We start from the raw sequence: 20,978 nt of genomic DNA, 5'->3' as shown, positions 1-20,978 counted from the left end.
GGTTGGATATGTCTGATGCATGCATTATTTAAAACACAAGACCTTGACAGAGGAGGCTCAAGCTTCAGCCATGCATTTTTATACCCGTGCATCTTAGGTCAGTTATGTGTAAAATACCACAAACTTAATTTATTCATCTCTTCAATGTCCTGCCTTTGTCTGTTACTCAGGGGGAGCCTGGGCTGCCTGGACTGGATGGAATCACTGTAAGTTGTTACCTACGTGTTGAGCTCTCAGTGTTTGTCTGGTTAATAGTTACTGATAGCCCCTTTTCATTCCTCTCCATGGTGTTTGAAGGTCTTCGTAAACCTTCAAGGAAAATCCAGAGGGTTGGAGTAAAACCGATCACTCTATTGACATTTTCAAAATAAGAATGTACTGAAGGGATGGACTGTCCACCTCCAGTGACACGGCAGCAGGCTTTCAGACCTCTCGGCCAGGGACCTGCATCTCTCCCGGGGATGTATCTGGAAGAATCTTGCCTTTCACTGCGCAAGCATTTGCTAAGTTTTCTGTGTGTTCAGAGGGCTACAGGTAAAACAAAAGAAGTGAAACACTCTTCTTTTAAAAGGTATTCCATAGAGAAATTCCTTTTAGGGATTCAATAATAGTGAGTCCATGAAAGGCCATGAGTTGTAGTAATAAGAGCTTTGTTTTACCTTGACTTTCCACATTGTCACCACTTGCCTTTGAAGTAGCTTTAAAAAGGCCCCTTCTCTCTTCCTCTTTTCCTGTATCAGGCTTCCTTCTTTTCTTCTTCCATTCCAGAACAGATATTGAGCTCCTACCATCAGCAAAGGGCCATGAGTGATCTCTGAAAAAATGCAGACATGGTCTCTGCACGCGCGCGCGCACGCGCACACACACACACACACACACACACACACACACACACACACACACAGAGCCACCTCCCACCCCCAGGATGTGAAAAACTAGTAGGAGTGTGGAGTAAAAATTCCACAACAGCGTCAAAGAAAGGGATGCTGTCCACCTAAGGCTACATCACTAAGAGAAGATAGCCTCTAAGAAAGGTGAGTGATATTTAGGCTGGCTGGCAATGGGAGGAAGCTTTCTAAGCAGAGAGAGTATGTGAGAAAAGGTGGGCAATAAGCAAGATCTGTGCAGGCACACTTGTAAACAGAGATGAATGAGGACCAAGAGCACAGAGGTCTCCTAAAGTGGAACGGCATTGGCTTAGATCATGGGTTAACCACATTTGTGGAAGAACATCCAGTGTATTTGCTCCATAACTTCTCCTGGAGATGCATATCCCTGCCCTCAAAGATACAGTTTTTGTCTGCATATCCAGACATGTTAAATAAACTGCTTAGCTTTAGGGAGGGAGGGTTCATGGCTGGATAAGAGATTTGTGGTCAGTAAGGAGACCACGGGTTATTAGTTATTGTCAGAGCAATGTTCTACTCTCATATATTTCTAGGGAACCTGTGAACCCCTACTCTCTCTCCCTCCTAAGTCTTGATTTCACTTAATTTCTCCATCCTTCACCTAAGCACAATCACCTTATCACTTATCATTAAACTTATAACTTATCATTAAAACTAGGGAGCATACCATCTTTCCCCATACCATCTTTCTCTTCAGATTTCATTCTCTCACTTTTAATATTGTCATCATATAGTTCAAAATATTTTCTAGTTTTCCTTCTGATTTTTTTTTTGACCCATGGGGATTGATGATGGTTAATTTCCAAATATTTGGTGACTTTCCAGATATCTTTATGTTATTGGTTTCTAGTCTGATTTTATTGCAGTTAGAGAGTACCCTCTGGATAGTTCCATGCTTTAAATTTGTTGAGGTTTATTTTATGGCCCCACTTATGGAACTATCTTAGTGAATGTACCATATGTACTTGAAAAGAGTATGTATTGAGCTGGTTGAGGGTATAGTGATCTAAAAAATATGCATTAGGTCAAAGTAGTTAATAATGTGATTTGGATCTTCTTTTTCCTCACTTTTTTGTTCAGTTGTTCTATTAATTACTGAAGGAGGGATGTTCAAATATCCATCTAGAATCGTGAACTTATCTATTTCTCCTTACAGTTCCATCAGTCTTTGCTTTGTGTGTTTTGAAGCTCGGCTATTAAGTGTATGCACATCAAAGATTGTTACATCTTCTTGATGAATTGAACTATATTACTGTTACAAAACACCCCCTCTTTATCCCTAGTAATATTCTTTGTCTCGAAGTCCACTTTATCTGATAGTGATATAACTGTTTTTTTTTTCTTTTTTAAGTTTTTGGCTTTTTCATAACTTTAATATGAAAGTTTTCAAATAGAGAGCAAAGTTAAACCAAGTTTTCAGTGAATAGCTGTACCATAAGTACTTTACCTGCTTTATCACACTTCCATCCATCAATCCATCTTAGTTTTGCTGCATTTCAAAGTTAACTGCATACAATAATACTCCTACCCCTACATGCTACAGCATGGCTATCATTAGCTAGACTTCAAAATTTGTTTACAGTTTTTCCTTTCCTGTAAAATTTACATATAATGAAATACACAAATCTTAAATGTGCATTTGCTGCATTCTGACAAATAAACATTTCCGTGTAATTCAACCCCTCCTAAGGTGTAGACCATTCCCATCACCTCAGAAACTCCACCCTGCAATGCAGGGGGTGTGGGTTTAATCCCTGGTCGAGGAGCTAAGATCCCACATACCCCATGGCCAAAAAACCAAAACGTAAAACAGAAGCAATGTTGGAACAAATTCAATAAAGACTTTAAAAATGTCAAAAAAATCTTGAAAAAAAAAGAGAAAGTTCTCTCCTGCTCCTTCCCAGTCAACCCACATCAAAGGCAATCACTGTTCTGATTTTTTTTCTATCATAGATAAGGTTTTCCTATTCTAGAACTTCATACAAAGGGAATAATATATATGTAGCTTTTGGGGTCTGGCTTCTTTAACTTAGAACAGAACTTTTGAGATTCATTCTCTTTGTTTAATATATCAATAATTTGTTACTTTCTATTGTTCAGTACTTATTCCACTATATAGATGTATTGGGTTTTTTAAATCAGTTATTCTATCACTGGACACCTGGGACATTTCCAATTTTTAAAAAATTTTATTGAAGTATAGTTGATTTATGATGTGTTAATTTCTACTGTATAGCAAAGTGACTCAGATATATATATATATACACACACACACATACACATTCTTTTTTTTTTTTCACATACACATTCTTATTTCATATTTCTTTTCCATTATGGTTCGTCACAGGATGTTGAATATAGTTCCCAATGCTATACAGTAGGACCTGGTTGTTTATCCATCCTGTATATAACATTCTGCATCTCCTAATCCCAAACTCCCAGTCCATCCCTCCCCTACCCCCTCCTCCTTGGCAACCACAAGTTTGTTTTCTATATCTGTAAGTCTGTTTTTGTTTCATAGATGTGTTGATTTGCATTGTGTTTTAGATTCCACATATAAGTGATATCATATGATATTTGTCTTCCTCTGTCTGACTTACTTCACTTAGTACGATAATCTCTAGGTCCATCCATGTTGCTGCAAATGGCATTATCTCATTTTTATGGCTGAGTAATATTCCATGATATTAATATGCCACAACTTCTTTATCCATTCATCTGACATTTCCACTTTTTAAGTATTCTAAATAAAGCTGCTATGAACATTCTTGTGTGATTCTTATGGGTATATTTTTCCTGAGAAACTGTCTTACTTCTTTGACTTTGGTAAAAACTTTCCTCTCTAGGGCCCACAAGGGACAGCTGGATCTCCAGGAGCTGTAGGACCCATAGGACCACCAGGATTGCAAGTAAGACTGGCCTAAATCTACCATGTGATCATAGCATTTGCATGAATGCTTTCCCCTGGATTAAAAGCCTATGTAAATGTAGGCCTTCCTAGTGGAGAAAGGCAGTTTCCATTCTTGGAGGTTTAAGTGAAGCATGTTCTTATAAGGAGCTATTTGTAACCTTTATTTATCAGAATCTCTGACCATCTACTCTGGGCCTCCAAAGCCTCCTAGTCTAGCTCAACCTAAAGTATATCCCAAGGGTGGCTAATACCCAGCACATCTATTGTGACCTTCCATTCCCCTCATCCATGATAGACATTGCTAATTAATCATACCACCAGCACCATCACCCACCCTGAGCACAGAAGCAACTTCAAAATCTTTCTCAGCACTTCACCTTGGAGAGCTCTTCCCACCTACCTATTTTCCATCACTGATTCTAGGAAGAACATAGCCAGTTATCTGTGTGGTACCCAGAAAGCCTCTCTCCAGTATGTGAAAACCCACCCCTGATTAGTTTGAATTACTTCCACCAAAACTCATCATTTAAAATTGTCGGGCCTACCTAATGGGAAGAATGACACATGAAGTCTTCATTACCTTAGCATGACTGTTATCAGGTCAATTGGGGAAATTTCAAAGGAGATGTTTTAAAAAAAAGGAACTCTGTGGAGAAGGAGCTAGAATCTGCTACACCAAAGCAGGGCCACACCACGCTGGTAGGGGACTTATCCTCAGTGACTCTCAACATGCCTAGGTTCTTTGGGGCTGAAACTAACAAGAGCTAACTCTTTCTTTTCTCTTGTAATCCAGGGTCCTCCTGGCCCCCCTGGTTTCCCTGGTCCTGATGTAAGTATACTTTGTCTTGGGTCACTTGACCTCCTACCACTAAGTACGCTAGTTTCCCCAGAGATATTTCTTGTCTTGTTAAACATACTCTGTTTTAAAAAAAAAAAAGACTGCATTCCAATTTAAATTCCTGGAGCTTATTTAGTAATTGATTTTGTTTTTTGTTCCCTGCATCCCTGTGCCCCAGGGGAATATGGGGTTAGGTTTCCAAGGAGAGAAAGGAGTCAAGGTAAATAGATTTTGGAACATACACTGCTTTCCATGTGCTTCAAGAAGTGTCTCTAGTTGCACACGTGTGCCTGCTTGTGTTGGGGGCTTTGGATCTTTGCCTTGGAAAGTGAACATTTCCCATCCCTCATGAGTCCTCTGGTGGGTTTCCTTGAGGGTTGCATGTGTACACATAGGCTCTTGTGGTCTTTTTCCTTCAAAATATTATAGTCTTCCTGCTTCCTACTGTGAAGTGTACATGTCTGATGAATGTACTCTCTTGAAATATATTTTATCTTCCTTCCACCTGGGTATTTCCCTACTGATTTGTATTATATTGTGTTGTTTTCTCTTTCCTTTTGTCTGCTTCTCTTCTCTCCATCCTTCCTCCTTCTCCCCCTCCATCTCCCCCCTCTCTCCTTCTTAACCTTCGCTCATCATTCCCTTTTATTTTCCTTCCCTCATTCTCCTACTAATATTTCCCTCTATAGAAACTGTAAAGTCATTTAGGAGCCTCAAGGGAGACTGGGAGCTTGCCCTCCCCTTCCTTGGTGGCTGCCTCTTGTAGCTTGTTGGCTGCCACTGTCTTCAAGGAGCAATTCCAGTCTTCAGTGTTCCAACACAGACTTTACTGCCTCTGCTTGTGCTCTTGGCAAAGATTGGACCAATTAGAGTCTGATCACTGTTGCCAAGAGGTTGCCATTCTCTTTGCTCAAACCCCTTTTTGGCTTACTTCTAAACACCCTTTCATGCATGACCATGGAAACCATGAACCTGCTGTTTCCTTTCATCCATCTCACTTCCTCCCTCTGCAGTGCTGGTACAGAATGCATTTGGTCAGGCTTATAATTCTTTTCACCTCTTGGGACTGGTAGTTTTGGTTCCTCATTGCTGCAAGGGTGAGGGTGAAGAGGCTAAAGTCATGGACAGTTTATCTGTGAATTATATCTGGAGGACAAACCTACCCTCTCGAGAAATGGTCTGTGTGGTGTCTGCTTTGTTTAATGTTTCGTTTGATCTTACAGGGAGATGTTGGCCTGCCTGGTCCTGCAGGACCCCCACCATCTACTGGAGAACTGGAATTCATGGGATTTCCCAAAGGGAAGAAAGGATCCAAGGTAGTGAACATTTAAGAACAAGTTAATAAGTCTTTCCCTATTAATACTAGAGTTCAACTCTAATAACCAGACTATACTAAGATAGAAGGTTCTGGGTAATGGATTTTTGTTTGAAAGTGAAGATAAAACCTTCTTTTCTGTCCCTTGTGAAAATTTTATAGAGTCTGTTTTCTGGTATATGGTTATGAGTGTGCCTGGGTTTCTGAATAATCATTCAGGTGCTATTCTCTGTGTTTCAGTTTTGTAGATTCAGTTATCAAGATGCTAAATAACTTAAAACAAACAATAAATAGTTGAGTTTTTTTCCTCCTAACTACCAACTCTCTCAATACTTACGTTGTCCCCAAAGTCCTATAACAGAACAATAGGGTATAATGGTTGCTCTTGAGTTATTCTCTTAAAGAAGCTATTTTCCCTCATAACTTGACCCTGCATACAGGGTCACCCTGTCACCCTACTGTCAAGTGGCAGTAGATGCCCTACTTCACCTGATCTGAACTACCAAGGCTGAACCTGTTTAAGTGAGATATTTTATAATCTGTATTTTGATATGAGTGTAGACCTGGTTGTATTTGGATGGCTGTTTCCTATTAATCTGTGCAGATATCTTTTAGTAACCTGCATTCCACTCCTTCCTGGGGATCCCTTTAGTTTTGTGATCGATCCTGTACCTGTGGTCAAGGGAAGTGTTTAGTCCCATTTCTTTGTGGAAGCAACAGCTCCAGGCATTCTCCAGGTTTACAGGAAGTAATCATTGTTTTGGGAACAGTTTGGGAGCATATGAAAAATTCCCTGCCTTCCTAACTATTCCCAAACCTTAAGGAGCCCCTTCAGGGTATTAATCGGTAAATTAGCATATCAAGGAAAGACAGATTAGAGTATTATGCAGCACTTTCCAAACTGTAATCATTGCTCTTTTCCCAAAACCACTGATGTCTTTGCAGCCAGTAATTTGCTAGAGAAAATCGCACTTAACAGCTTCTTCCACTGGAAAGAAAACAGATGATCATCTTTTCTGCCTCCCAATTAACCTGGGCATTTGAGATTCTGTTTTGGATAGTTTTTTTTCCCCTGCCATGGACTTTGGTCCTTTCCACACCACAAAAGGCTCCCTAAATTTAGACATCCTGGTGTAGTTACTAGTTGTGGAGCCTGGGCAATCTGCATCAGCATCTGGCATCCCCAAACATCCCTATGGTTCCCCACTGCCCATCCAAGTAATCTCCTTTATGTTCACTGCTGCCTGCTGCTACTCACTGAGCTTTGGTTGATTTTCCAGGGTGAACCAGGGCCTCAGGGCTTCCCAGGAATAAGTGGTCCACCTGGTCTGCCGGTAAGTCTCCCTATTTGGTCAACATGTATTTGAGGATCTGATTGGACAACAGCTATACTAATAAAAAGCAAACAGAAATACTTTCCTCCTATGGTTATTGTAGAGAATTTAACCGTCTTCATTGTTAGAAGGCATTTAAGGACATGTTCTTGTTTTTCAAATCCATGGGGACATTAGGTTCTTCATATGACTATATAGCTTAGAGGATATTATCTCAAGCCCTAGAGTTGAAACAGACCTATAGGCTTGACTTCTGATTTCACCAGTTTCTGGCTATGTGACAAGTTTCTTAACTTTTCTAAGCCTCAGTTTCCTAACCTACCAAAAAAGGGGGGACAATAATGGGGTGGTTACGAGGATTAAAGGAGATAATATGCATGAAAAGGACTTAATAAATGCCTGGCACTTATCAATTGTTCAGTAAATGGTAATGTTAGTGATCCTTTTTTCACTTTCCTAAATGCCCTTGTATCTTAGATTTTTTTACCCAACAAATACTTTTTGAGGGCCCCTATATGCCAGGCCTTCTGCTGGACTCTGAAGCTCAAACAGTAAATAACAATCAGATAGGTACGAGTCCCTGACCTTGAGGAAAGTATATTCAAAGGGCAGAGGGGTAAGGGAGGGGAGAGAATTAACAGGTAAACAAATGAATGGAGAACAAGTTCCTATCGTGGTAAGTGATACATAGATGATAAAAAGGGGTCAAAGTGATGGAGTGTGGATGGGGAATGGAATTGGTTACTTCGGACAGAGTGGTCAAGAAGGGCCTGTCTGAGGAGGTGCTTATTATAAGGGAGTAAGTCATGTGGAAGTTTTGGAAGAGTGTTTCTGGCCAAGAGAACCACAGTGCCAAGACCCTGAGGAACAGCAAGAAGTAGGTGGGTGGAGAAGAGTGAGCAAGGCCAATAACCAGAAAAAGAGGCAGGAGCCAGGTCATGGAGACTTTTGTAGGTCAAATGTGGCTTTTATGTTAAATGTAATGGGAGGCCATTGGAAGGCTCTGACTTGTAATTTTAAGAAGATCTCTCTTTGTGGTAGTGGGAAGTGGAGGGGGGTAATGGAAGATGGGGGCAAGGAGCGGGGGTCAGCAAACAGAGGCTACTGTGACAGTGCAGGTGAGAAATGGTGATGTCTTGGACTAAAATGGAAAATGGAAAGAAGTACATGAATTCAAAATGTAAAAAGTTGAAATTTCTTGTTCTAGAACATTTCAAACATATACAAAGTGAAGAGAATGGCATAATGATCCCCCTGTGTCCCCATCACCTGGCTTCAATAATTAGCAACTCATGGCCAATCTGAAGCCAGTAACAGACATAGCACTTTACTGCAAACACCTCAGTATTTCTAAGAGATAAGGACTTTATTTAAAGACATCATGATGATTTCATCATCACTAATTAATTATCAGTAATGACTTAACATTCATTATCAGAATTCGTATTCATGATTGTCTCATAAATATATTTTTAAATAATTACCTTGTTCAGAATCAGAATCGAAACAAGGCCAACACACTACATTTGCTTGATATATCTATTAAACCACACGATGAGTTCTGAAGGAGCTGATGAAATTTCCATGGATTGGGTGTCGGGGTTGGGAGGGAAATGGATAAATCAAAGATGACTAGGCCTGTCCCGGCTGGCTGGAAAAGTGAGAACAGAGGACTCCAGTGCTTCCCTGCAGTTCTTTGAAACACTTGGGGTCTCTCCTGGTGGCCAGAAAACCCAGCCAGTAGAGCCAGTGGCACAGGTGGCTTTCATGATGATGGCTACTACTCCATAGAGACACAGCAGCACAGAGAACCATCTGTTCTATGGCTTTGATTTTAATCAACTCAGAATCTAATGAATCAGAAAGGGAAAGAATCCTGATGTTGGAGACAGGATACCTAGACTTCAGCCCCAACCCCAGGTCTGGGACTTTAAGTCTCTGAACCTTTCTGTATATATGTCACATGGCAATGGTCATCTCTCCTGTTTTGAGACCAACTCATGAAGTACGTCAGGTTTCTTTGCAAGGTATAAAGCTGTGTTGTCCAATATAATAACCACCAGCCACAAACGCCTACCAGTCCCTTGAAACGTGGCTAGTTTGAAACAAGTTGTGCTGTAAGTATAAAACACACAACAGATTTCCAAACCTAGGTGTGAAGAAAATAAGAGAGAATATCTCATTTTTTAAACAATTTTTACTTCAGTGTTGAAACAATATTTATGATGTGTGTGCTATGCGGTGCTGAGTTGCTTTAGTCATGTCCGACTCTTTAGGACCCTGTGGACCGGAGCCCACCTGGCTCCTCTGTCTGTGGGATTCTCCAGGCAAGAATACTGGAGTGGGTTGCCGTGCTCTCCTCCAGGGGGTCTTCCCGAGCCAGGGATGGAACCTGCATCTCTTACATCTCCTGCATCGGCAGGTGGTTTCTTTACCACTAGCGCCACCTGGGAAGCCCAATATTTATGACATATTTGATTAAATAAAACGTTGTTAAATTAATGTCACCTATTTGTTTTACTTTTTAATGAAACTACTAAACAATTGAAAATAACATAGTAGCTCACATTATCTTTTTATTGGACCACACAGATATAGAGTACTTTGCAAGTGGGTTGGGGGACCTTTACTTTGTGAGCATTTCACATAGATTCTAGTCACACACATCATCTCTGTGATGTAAGCAAGATGGACGGAGCTTATATCCCTGTACTGATGAGGAAACCATGGCCTGAAGAGGTAAAGAGTCTTGTCCAGAGTTATACAGCAAGTTATTAGCAGAACAGAGACTGAAATTCAGTTCTCTTGAATACTAGCCAGTTCCAGGCTTTTTCCTCATACCACACTGCCCCCTACAGTTCAGCTGGTTCTTGTCATGGTGGTGGTGGATTGTGTGATCTCTGCTGCTCTGCCATTCACTGGCTCCCTCCTTCCTATCCCCTTCCCTGTTGTACCTCAGAGGAATTCCCCTTCTGCAAGTTCACCCCATTCCCTTTTGCCCTGTAAAAGAAAGACAGACTGACAGCAATGAACAGTGATAAATTGCAATGCCTTTTTAAGCTCAGCATTTTCAGTGTTTCACAGTGTGATCTGACAAATAGAAACCCCAGTTGACTGTAAAGACATCCAAGCTGGAAAAATACCTTTCTTTATATGGTACAGTGTTATTTTCAGAGAGTGGGAATCAAGAAGCCAGAGTTCTCAGCCCACTTTGGCATGGATTTCACGTGCAACCCTGGCCAAATCCTGTAACTCCTTTGCTCCTAATATCTCTATCTGCTTAGTAGGGACATTCATAGGTACCTTCTTGCCTTCTGTCAAAAAAGTTGTAAGAAGAAAGGTGGTAACATGTTTCAGATACTCTGAACTTTTCGAAAGGAACGCACTTCTCAAAGCCAGAACCCTCACATCAGCTTTCAGTTATCCACACTCATTGAGAAACAAGACAGCACTGAGGGTAGAAATCTCTAGAGAATCCAAAATGTTCCCTTCAACCGTTTGTTTTCTTTCCATTCTAGCCCAGATCTTTGCAGGAGCGACAAGTGGCCAACCTGACTGGTTTAGGCCTCCCCTTCTTTCCCTTGCCCTTTCTGCAGTGACCCAGCATCTCTGCTTTTGTGGCTCAGCCCCAGCTTCACACATTTCACCACACTGTCCCAGCAACAAACTCACATGTAGGCCACAGGTGCTCCTGTGGAGACTCTCAGTCATTTACTTCTGTGCCCTCCAAGGTGCCAGCAAACACAGGGTAAGGCAACATGGCAGACGGGGGAGAGAGAGAAGAAAACAAAATGGTCCATCCTGAGGTGATTGTTGGGTGGAGCTGAGGCAACTACTGGGCAGGTGGGAGTTCTCCTTCAGTGGAGCCCCAGGCTTTCCAGGCATTTCAGGTAGGTCTTTCAGAGGTGCAGCCCCAACTTGACAGACTTAAGCTAGGCCCCAGGCTCTGGTGCCCCGAGGGGGCAGTAGCAGCAGTGTGACAGGATCAGAGCTGAGGAAGACTGACTTGTCTAACCTCTCAAGTTTCACATCTCAAGTCCTCCTGCAGTGCCAAGCTGAACAGATTCCTGTGGTTTAGCCTCCCAAAAATGACCCCTAAATATGATCACTCCCTGCCCTTCCCCTGTGGCCTTAGCCCCTTTTCAGACTTCAGCCTCCCTCCTGCCTTCCTGCCCTGGTTGTGCAGATGGGCCTCGCCCTTCTCCATGGCCCTTATGGGGGCTGGGAGAGGAGCCCAGGCAGAGGGTGACCACCCTGGCAGCCTGCCTCTTGGGCCAGCAGGTCTCTGAGGACCCAGAGCCAGTGTCTTTCACTCCACAGTGGGGCCTGACACCCCCTGGTTGCAGCCTAGTGTTTGCAGCTCGCCTTTTTCTCATACCACGCTCCTCATCCTGCCAACCCCCCTCAACTCCTGGCCATGTGATTGAAGTTGAGTTTTTACAAAGCCACTAATGTCCTTGAACCAAAAATACCAGGAGACCAAGGCCCTAGAGAGCAGACCTGTAAACAGCTAAGCTAGTTCTCTAATGAGGCGTTCTTGGCCGTGGCTGAGAAGAGGTAAGGGAGCAGTGGGTGCAAGTCAGGTCATGACGAGCACTGACTGGGACAGGGCCGGGGCCCAGGACATCTTGCTCGAACAGCTTGTTCAGCAGGGCCTTGTATGGGGCTTCCATGTGCTGGGAGACAAGCTGAGTCTACAACCCAATATCTTGCCAAGTCATCTATGTTTTATTGGCTTTAACCCACACACACAAATTGCTTTATAATTTTTTTTTCCTTTTTAAACATTGTGTGTATTTATTTTTGTTCACATTGTAGCTCAAGCTCTCAGACCCTCTCTCTGAGAAAGCAAGAGTCCAGAGGCTCCTTCTGCTTTCTGAAGAAGGACAAGGACCTTTTGTCTTTACAACTGTGGACAAGATAGGTGGGGGCTGTGAGATGGTTCCTGGACATTCTCCCCCTCACCCTTTTGAACACTTTTGTTCCCTGGGTCACTGTTCTATTTAATTCAACAAATATGTATCGGACCACCTTGTGTGTGTTCAGCCTACAGTAACATGCCTTGGAGGAGACAGAAGTGAATGTGATATAGACCTTTTGCTCATAGACTTTCATCTAGAACCCATTTTGGTGCTTGAAGAGTGGGGGCAGCTTGGGCTGCCATGGGCTTCCCTGGTGGTACAGAGGGTAAAGCATCTGCCTGCAATGTGGGACACCTGGGTTCTATCCCCGGGTCGGGAAGATCCCCTGGAGAAGGAAATGGCAACCCACTCCAGTACTCTTGCCTGGAAAATTCCAGGCTGCCATAGCTTCCTTCCATAGGCCAGGGAAGGCTCCATGAAGTGTTTGACTTCAGACGCCAGTAGACACATGCCACCAGGGGGCACCATGCCTTGGTGTCCAATTTGAGCTGCAGAACTAAGATTTCAAAGAAGTTTGCATTCAGTTTGATCCACAAGCCATTCAAATAGAAATTCTATTCAGCATGAGGGCTGAGCTATTTGACTCCTAACTGTAGATGTAGAAAAGAGAAAAGATAAGTAGGAACCAAAGCCTGCTTTGAATTGGATCCTTAACAGACATACACTCCTCACCTCAACAACCACAATGACAAGAAAAACAACTCACATTAAAAAAAAAACAAAAAAAACAAACTTGGGCCTAGAAAGCTAAGGGCTATCCAAGCAACTGTACCCATGGGAATGCTGTTAGTATAAAAGAAGAAGGAAAAACTATTCTACAAATGGGTTTGGAGCAGTGCTTTTTACAACCAGCTGAGCCAGATCACATCAAGAGGACAACAGGACGTGTGCCATAACATTTAGTGTCTTTCACAAGCTTCCTTGTGAGAAGATTTCACTGCCTTCTTTACTCTCTTAATAGGCCTAAATGCTATTTTACAAAATCTATGCTCCAGAAAGTCCAATTTTAAACACTGACAACAAAGTCACTCAATTACGTTTGTCGTGAAATACTTTATCCACTTTAGCAATGAATTCTTCCATATCTCAGGCATATGCTTGCCCTAGACCCAGAGGGGAGGAAGTGCTCCCATTCACTCTGCTTTTGGGATTTCTGCTTGTCCCTAGAAGATCCTCAAGTCATGTTCACGACTGCATGCCCTCACCTCCTGTGAGCAGGGCAGGAGGGGTTGGTGACCATCTTGTAGTCCCTCTGGGAGTGTTCCTAAGGCCTGCAAGGCTCTAGACCATGCCTAGATAGAAATGAGCTTCCGAGGTGGCTCAGTGGTAAGGAATCCACCTGTCAATGCAGGAGACCTGGGTTCAATCCCTGGGTCGGGAAGATCCCCTGGAGGAGGAAATGGCAACCCACTCCAGTATCCTAGGCTAGGCCTGGAGAATTCCATGGACAGAGAAGCCTGGCAGGCTACAGTCCATGGGGTCACAGAGAGTCAGACATGACTGCGTGACTAACACTTTCACTTTGGATGGAGCCAGGAGACCTATGAGGAAATCAATGTTATAACTTGTGGTTTCTTTTTTCCTTTAGGGATTTGGAATTGCTGGAGAAAAAGGAGAAAAGGGAATTCCTGGTTTGCCAGGACCTAGGGTATGAACGTGGAATATTGCTTGCCTGGATCTATGAAGTCAACTGGTCCATTTTCTTTCTTGTTTGCATCTTTCTATTATATAACCTGATGTACTCCTAAGCTTCTCTTATTTCTCTTTCTCAACCCTCAGGCAGGTCCCTAAGTCCTCTTCCTCTTCTCTGCCCCACTCCCTTGACTTAGTGGTTCCCTTGAATAAGGAATGATGTACCTTCTACACCAGGGGCTCCTCAGCCCATTTACTCTCTTTTTGTCCTCACATATAATTATCTTCTGGGCTAAAGAATGATGTGAATGATGTGAATGTTTTCCATCCTATCCTGGGAGGGGCAGTTTGCAGGAATGCAAGAGAGAGGCCCAAGTACAATTTTCATAGAACAGAAACCAGCCTGGGAAGTTCTAGAACATAGTGAATTTGAAGTCAATAGTTTCCAATAATAATCTCACTTCAAGTGGAGAACTAACTGTTAGCCTCTCTGATTTCTAGCTTCAGGCACTTGGGTCTCAGCTTGTAAACAACTGGCCAACCTTCACCTTAAAGAAGCAACATTTCAGAGAATTAATTCATTGTGTTTTTAGCTTGGTCATGAAGCTTGTTAAGAGTCTTGAGTATTCAGCAATGTTCATCCACTAGGCTGCCATTTCTTTCTCCACTCTCCTCTTCTCCCTTGTCTTGAAAACATATAATCATCAACAAAGAATGCATTTGGGGTGAGAGACAAGAGGCCCTCCCACAATCTATTTAAAAATCTCATGACTTGGAACTAATGCAGACTAAGTATAATACCACCCAGCCCTTCCACCAAATTCCACCTACTACTTAAAATGTTTCCATTTATTTAGCTCTTTAAAAAATTCTCTGTGCCTCTATTCAGCCTGATGGATTAGTGCATAGAAAGAAGTCATTAAGCCAAGTCTAGGAACATTCTCTTACCTGATTTTAGGGGCTGCTAAATCCTGAACTCAGTGGGAGAGCTTTGTTATGTAAGTCTAGTGGCTTTGTCTACTGTGGGCTATTAATCTTTCTAAGGTACCTCTATTCTCTTTACAGGGTCCCATGGGTTTAGAAGGAGTCCAAGGCCTTCCAGGGAGTCAGGTATTTTGGCTAATATCATTAAAGTCTCAGTGTATAACATCCTGACCAGAAGACTCTCCTACTTTATTTAACATGACCATCGATCCAAAGGGAAACACCGCTTATAATGCAAATTGTCTGCCTCTGTTTGCTTGATAGAATCTCAGCCACTCACTTCTTTTGTTTTTACCCAAGAAGATGAGTGTGCAGTAAGTTCGGTGCCATAATGCAGTCATACATCTTTAACATGATATCAGGGCCAAGCCAGCTTATATTCATCTCTAGCCTTGTGGTCTTTGTACCCACTAACATGCAAGTTGGCTACCTAGCACCATAATTGCTTCCTGAAATATTTTATGGCTTCCAGAGTCAGGTACAATCCATGCATGTTCTGGAATGCCAGCCAAAATCCCTGTGCCATTTGTCCTGGACTAATCCAAAAACCAACCTCTCTTATGCTCTTAGACACTCAATTTAGTTGTAACTATGTTTCTTTCACAGGGCAGGAAGGGGTCTTCAGGTTTCCCTGGGCTTAATGGATTCCCAGGAATTAAGGTAATGCTGGTGGGAGGTGAAAATCCAGGCTTGGGAAGATGGAAGGGTAAGGAATTAGTATAAATGCTATTTTGTCCATTTGGGCAGCTATAACAAAATATCACAGACTGGGTGGCTTATAAACAAGAGAAATTTATTCCTCATAGTTCTGGAGGCTGGAAATCTGACATCAGAGTGCCAGTATGGTTGAGTTCTGGTGATGATCCTCTTCTGGCTTGCAAACTGCCTACTTGTAACAGTGTCCTCAAGGTGGAAGGGACAAGCTAGCTCCTAATGGTGGGAGTTCTGCCCTCATGACCTCGTCACTTCCCAAAGTCCTCACCACCTAATATTATCACCTTGGGCATTCGGTTTTCAACATGAATTTTCAGGAGACACAAACATTTAGATCATAGCACATGCCTACATAATGAGATAGGGTATTTTTTAGTGTTTTGATATTTTAGATGTCACCCATTTTATCCCAAATGCATGCAAGCTACTTTGAACACACAAAGTTGATGACCATTCCTTAGACACGACTTGATCAGTGGTAGACGAAAAAGTGGCGGTCACGGTATGGGAGCGAATCCATCCGTACAAAGAGAAATATTCTATTCTTGATATCATTTAGAATGAGCAACTTTGGGGTTTTGTTATCATTCTTAAATTCTTTCAGACAATGCACCCCCCTTACTGCCTGAACCTGGGGCAAGTGGCTCCTGCCACCCCACCCTGGATATGCCACTTTATCCAATTCTGGTACCTGAGTCCCTCTTTTGAGAAAAGTAGGACTCTTTTAATTTCTTCAGCTTGATGTCATCCAATAACAAGGGCAGTGACAGTAGCAGAGTTTCAAGCCTGCCGAACATGGGAAAGAAAGTTAAAACTCTGTTCCCTCCTCAGCACCTCTTGAATATAGCCATCTTGTCTCTTCCTGCAATATGTTTCCCAGGTTCAAAAGCAGATTGTCCTGGAGTCAGGTTGCAACATAAATCAGGACCCCTTGTCCTCGACAGATTTGCAGTTGAGTGTCAGGCCTCTGGCCTGCCTTGTGTCACCTTCCTCTTAAATTTATTGGACTTTGAAATTAACCTGTGGACAAATTGGCCCTCAAAATAAGGGGTTACAGAAAGAGGAATCTTTCATTGTCTTGGGGAATGGTTTTGAGGGAACATGATCTTAGGTGATGAGGTCACAGAAATATTTGTGTTTAATGTGTTTAATCTTTGCAGGGTGAAAAAGGTGGCATTGGCCTACCAGGTCCAGATATTTTCATCGATACAGATGGTGCTGTGATCTCAGGTGCAACTTTTCATTGAGTTGAGTGGGAAAAAATAGAAAGTTGAATTTTATATCCCCTGTAATTATTTAAAGGATACTGTGTCAGTCATTGGATTGCTGCTAAATCCAACATCCACAAGGGCCATTCATGGATCCTGAACTTGGGGAATGAATTGAACTCCGGTGTTTTAGGCAAACAAACCAATCCCCATTAATCCATGTTTGTGTTAGGTCACCAGTCTGGGATTTGCATTGGCCTGGGTCTCGATTAGCTAAAAATGGTTCTCCTAGTGATGCTTAGGAAAGGATTCACATCCTCTCAGCTAGGGTAACTTCAGCCTGATGCAGTGGGACACACAGAATAGCATGTATGTCATGCTTGAGCCTGACAATTTCACAGGAAGTGGGAAAATATCTTTGGCTAGGGGAACAAGTGGTCAACAATGCTCAGTAGTATGACACTTTGGAAGTTTTTCTTTACCTCTCATTGTTGTAGTTACTATATGTGTCCAGTTCTTCCTTTTGGCTTCTCCAGAGATCCAGATGCTCAACCAAAAGCTTCTGCTATAGTACCTGTCCACTCGGATCTCCTAACTAATCCCTCTCCTTACATCCTCTCAGGCCCATGCCCTGTCTGGTAAACTCATTAAAGCTGAGGTGTTGGTGGTTGACAGTGGCTTCCTATGTTCCACAACCAAGAAACCTGTGTATGCTTGAAGGGTACACCTCAACACCTTAACCCAAATGGTAGAGGTTTGAGGCATGACAGAAGATTACTAGTGAGAACCTTCCTAGTACTTATCAGATCTTACCATGGAAGGCAAGCCCTAACCAGTCCAGTTCTGAACACTAGGAGACCCTTAGTTCAAATAGGCCCATCATCACATGAGCACATTAGCATCTGGGAGATCTGTAAAGGGCAAGAAAGGCACTTCCAACCTGAGAACATCTCCTTGCAACTCTTTTGAGGCATTTTGTGACATTTGTGGGCTTCCTTTGGTTTGCTTACTGCTTTTTTTTTCTTTGCAATGCCAGGTTATCCTGGAGACCCTGGTATGCCAGGCCTCCCAGGCCTTAAAGGAGATGAAGGCATACAGGGCCTACCTGGCCCTCCTGGCACCCCTGGATTACCAGCTTTACCAGGTGAAACAAACCAACCCACCCCCTGCACAGATTAGTCCTCTATATCCACTCTGGTGCTCAGCATCCCCTGCTATACCTCTGGTCTGGGGACTTAGTTAACCAAAGTCAAAAGAAAGGTAGACCTAGTCAGTAAGCTCCCCACTGTGAGTGCAAGGACAAATGTACTCAAGGCCTGGGTAAGCAGCATTCCTTTGGCCTCGATAATGTACCATAGATAGACAGGCCATCAGTGAGGCCTAGACCATCAGTGAGGAAGCCTGGGTTAGACTGCGGCAGCCCTGTCACTCTTCTGTGGATGTGCCATTGCAGCTGATGCTTGCCAGAAGAAGCGAACAAAAGCCTAGAGGAAAATTTGTACCCAGACCTTCACTGTGTGCTTAACCCAGGCAGTAAATGGCCCTGGGATCCTGTGGATGACACCCTTGAAACAGTCATTGGAGGCACACACTCATAAGTCACTCTATTAGCAGTAAAAAGAGAAAGGGCATACCAGAGTCTGGGAGGCACTGATGTCCCAAATATAAAGCCAGACATTACTTTTAAAAACAGCAGTTTCTAAATTCCTCAGAGATGGGCCTCTGTAAGGATACCTGTGCTTTTAAAACATCCCCTTGTGGGACTTCTTGGCAGTCCAGTGGTTAAGACTCCATGCTTCCAATGCAGGGGGCACGGTTCAATCCCTGGTTGGGGAACTAAGATCCCACATGCCACATGGCACAGCCAAAAAATAAAAGTTTAAAAAAAAAAAAGCCCCTTGGAGGAGGTACAGCTGATCCCAGCACCAAGGTGGAAAAAATGTAGAAATGGGGGGCTGGAGTCCCGGTTTTCTCTCTCAGGTTTGCCACTGAGAAGTTCTAGGCCCTTGACCATGTTTCTGTACATCTTTGGGCCTCTGTCTCCCAGGAGGTTAGGCTAGATGATTCCTAGGGACCCTTTAAACTTAGCTGCAGGAGAGAGGCAAATGCTTTCCCAAACTCTTCCTTGGAGTTAGTGTCTAACATATGGCACCAATTGGACTCCTTGAAGAGGAGGCTGATGTGACTAACATTTCTGTGTGGGCTTATCCTTCCAGGTGGCCCCGGTGCTCTGGGGCCCAAGGGAGCTCTAGGCCTGAAGGGGGAACGAGGAAACCCCGGCCGCACCACAACGGGGGCAACTGGTCTCCCTGGCAGAGATGGTTTGCCAGGCCTACCAGGCCTATCAGGCCCACCTGGTAAGTTGTTTCTCCCTTTGGTCTTGAGATCAGTGTGTGATCCAGACTGTAGAACAGCCCTGATTTTTGAGGGAGGGAGCATTTCACAGGTTAGGGACCACAGCAATCAGAGTGTTCATCAAGGAAGATGAGCGAGGGCCATCTCAGTGACCAGACACTCCCTAATGCCTTCCGACTTCTGTAGTCATTTCATTTAGCCCCTCACTGTTCTCAACCCCTAAGCCTGTGGACTGGTAGTTCTCGAAGGAGCAGAATTGGCTCTTTTAAGCTTTCCCTGGTCCTCAGGGCTCCAGCAGGATGGGCTGAAAGCTCAAGAAATTAGAAACCAAACCTGGATCTTCATGTCTCTGTGTGCTCAGTCGTGTCCAACTGTTTGCGACCCCATGGACTGGGGCCCACCAGGCTCCTCTGTCCATGGGATTTCCCAGGCAAGAATACTGGAGTGGGTTGTCATTACCTCCTCCAGGGGATCTTCATAGATGGCTGCTGAAAGCCTCCACAGGGCTTATTCTTCTTAAGTCATCAGAGGATGAGACTCTAGATTCTAAGAAAAAAGGCTAGAAATACACCCTGCATGTTTCTTTGTAACCTACATCCCCTGACCGCTGCAGCTTGCCCCCATCTCCTCTTTTGTCATAAGAGGACTTCCTGGGATAGACACAGGGATGTCTGAGTTGCTGAAGCTGCCTTGCTTATTTCCACATCCCCACTATCTAGCCCAGTGCCTGGAACATAGTGAATGTCCTGTAACTAGTAGAAGTAGAGTGAATTGAGCCAATAGAGTTGGGAAATTGCTACAGACTTTGGGTCCCTGCCTTGGGTTTTTTGGGGGGAGGGTATCTCTGTTTTGATAATTGATGCTCCAGGATTCTTGGTGACTGAGCTGCTGTGCATGAGCCCAGGTTCTTGTAAGTTGCCGAGCTTTTATGTTCCTTCTTCCTGAAGGTGCAGCATCTGAGACGGGAACCCTGCAGAGCACAGAACCAGGATTGCCGGGACTCCGAGGGGAACAAGGTCCAAAAGGACACGCAGGCCTCAAAGGAATGAAAGGTGATCTTTGTCTGCTTAGGTTTCTTTGTCCCCCAAACTCCTTGGAGAAGGCCCCCTGGGAAGGAGCCAACCAACAGCCTTGGGAATCCGAACAGGAGCAACCTTGGATCTTGATGTGATTCTAAGATTGTCAAAAGTGCTATGTTTGGAGCTCTAAGACTGAGGCTGGCGATTGAGGTTGCACAGGACAAAGTGGCCCCTAGGCCATTCTTCCTGCTCCTCCACCTGTAGAAGCTATTCTGCATATCCTGTAACCCCTCTCAGTTTGCAAGGCCAAGGCAGGAAGTCACTTATCATTACCTTCAGCCTACAGGAAAGGTCAAGACCTGAACCTCTGAAAAAGCCAGCTGGCTCCAGGAAAACAACTCCAATCCCCACTGATGCTGAAGGACTGACTGACTGCCCCAGCCTTCAGCTGTCCCGTACACTCCATCTTCCTGCTGTCTTTCGGTCATTCCTCTGTTTCATACTCTAAGGGGCAGATGCTAAAGTGTAAATAAATCAATTTATAATAGTTGCAGCCCAGGGCAAGGTGGAGGAAGAGGTGAAAGTGTCAACAGTTGCTGAAGAGAGTTTTGGAGATGACCTGGGGGATTCAGGTACCAAGATCTCTTCTCAAAGGAATTCACAGCTCTCCTCAGCCTCAGAGTGGTTTTCACTCACTCCTCTCCTTTTTCATGGCCCTATCATAAAATGGCACTACCTAAGTATAGGAGCTCATTCGGACATTTTTTAAAGCTCCATCTCTACTTTTTAGACACAGGGAAGACTGCTGGGGGCAAAGGATATTAAATTACAAGTCTTG

The 20,978-nt window shown here is 43.5% G+C and overlaps 1 protein-coding gene across 3 annotated transcripts in view; it reads left to right on the top strand.

Annotated features, from left to right (window-relative positions):
• The window catches only part of COL4A6 (collagen type IV alpha 6 chain), a 320,391-nt gene that overhangs the window by 265,427 nt on the left and 33,986 nt on the right, over window positions 1-20,978 (top strand). For all 3 annotated transcript variants that reach the window (XM_061137217.1, XM_061137218.1, XM_061137216.1), the window contains exons 8-20: window positions 171-206; window positions 3,755-3,817; window positions 4,613-4,648; window positions 4,836-4,877; window positions 5,881-5,973; window positions 7,253-7,306; window positions 13,817-13,876; window positions 14,926-14,970; window positions 15,451-15,504; window positions 16,719-16,788; window positions 17,803-17,910; window positions 18,983-19,123; window positions 20,069-20,173. In XM_061137217.1, coding sequence (XP_060993200.1) covers window positions 171-206; window positions 3,755-3,817; window positions 4,613-4,648; window positions 4,836-4,877; window positions 5,881-5,973; window positions 7,253-7,306; window positions 13,817-13,876; window positions 14,926-14,970; window positions 15,451-15,504; window positions 16,719-16,788; window positions 17,803-17,910; window positions 18,983-19,123; window positions 20,069-20,173 — 907 coding nt within the window. The remainder of the gene's footprint in view (window positions 1-170; window positions 207-3,754; window positions 3,818-4,612; window positions 4,649-4,835; window positions 4,878-5,880; window positions 5,974-7,252; window positions 7,307-13,816; window positions 13,877-14,925; window positions 14,971-15,450; window positions 15,505-16,718; window positions 16,789-17,802; window positions 17,911-18,982; window positions 19,124-20,068; window positions 20,174-20,978) is intronic.

This window comes from Dama dama, chromosome X (assembly GCF_033118175.1).
Source record: "Dama dama isolate Ldn47 chromosome X, ASM3311817v1, whole genome shotgun sequence".
NCBI lineage: Eukaryota > Metazoa > Chordata > Mammalia > Artiodactyla > Cervidae > Dama > Dama dama.
This window is presented reverse-complemented; position numbering and strand designations above follow the sequence as displayed.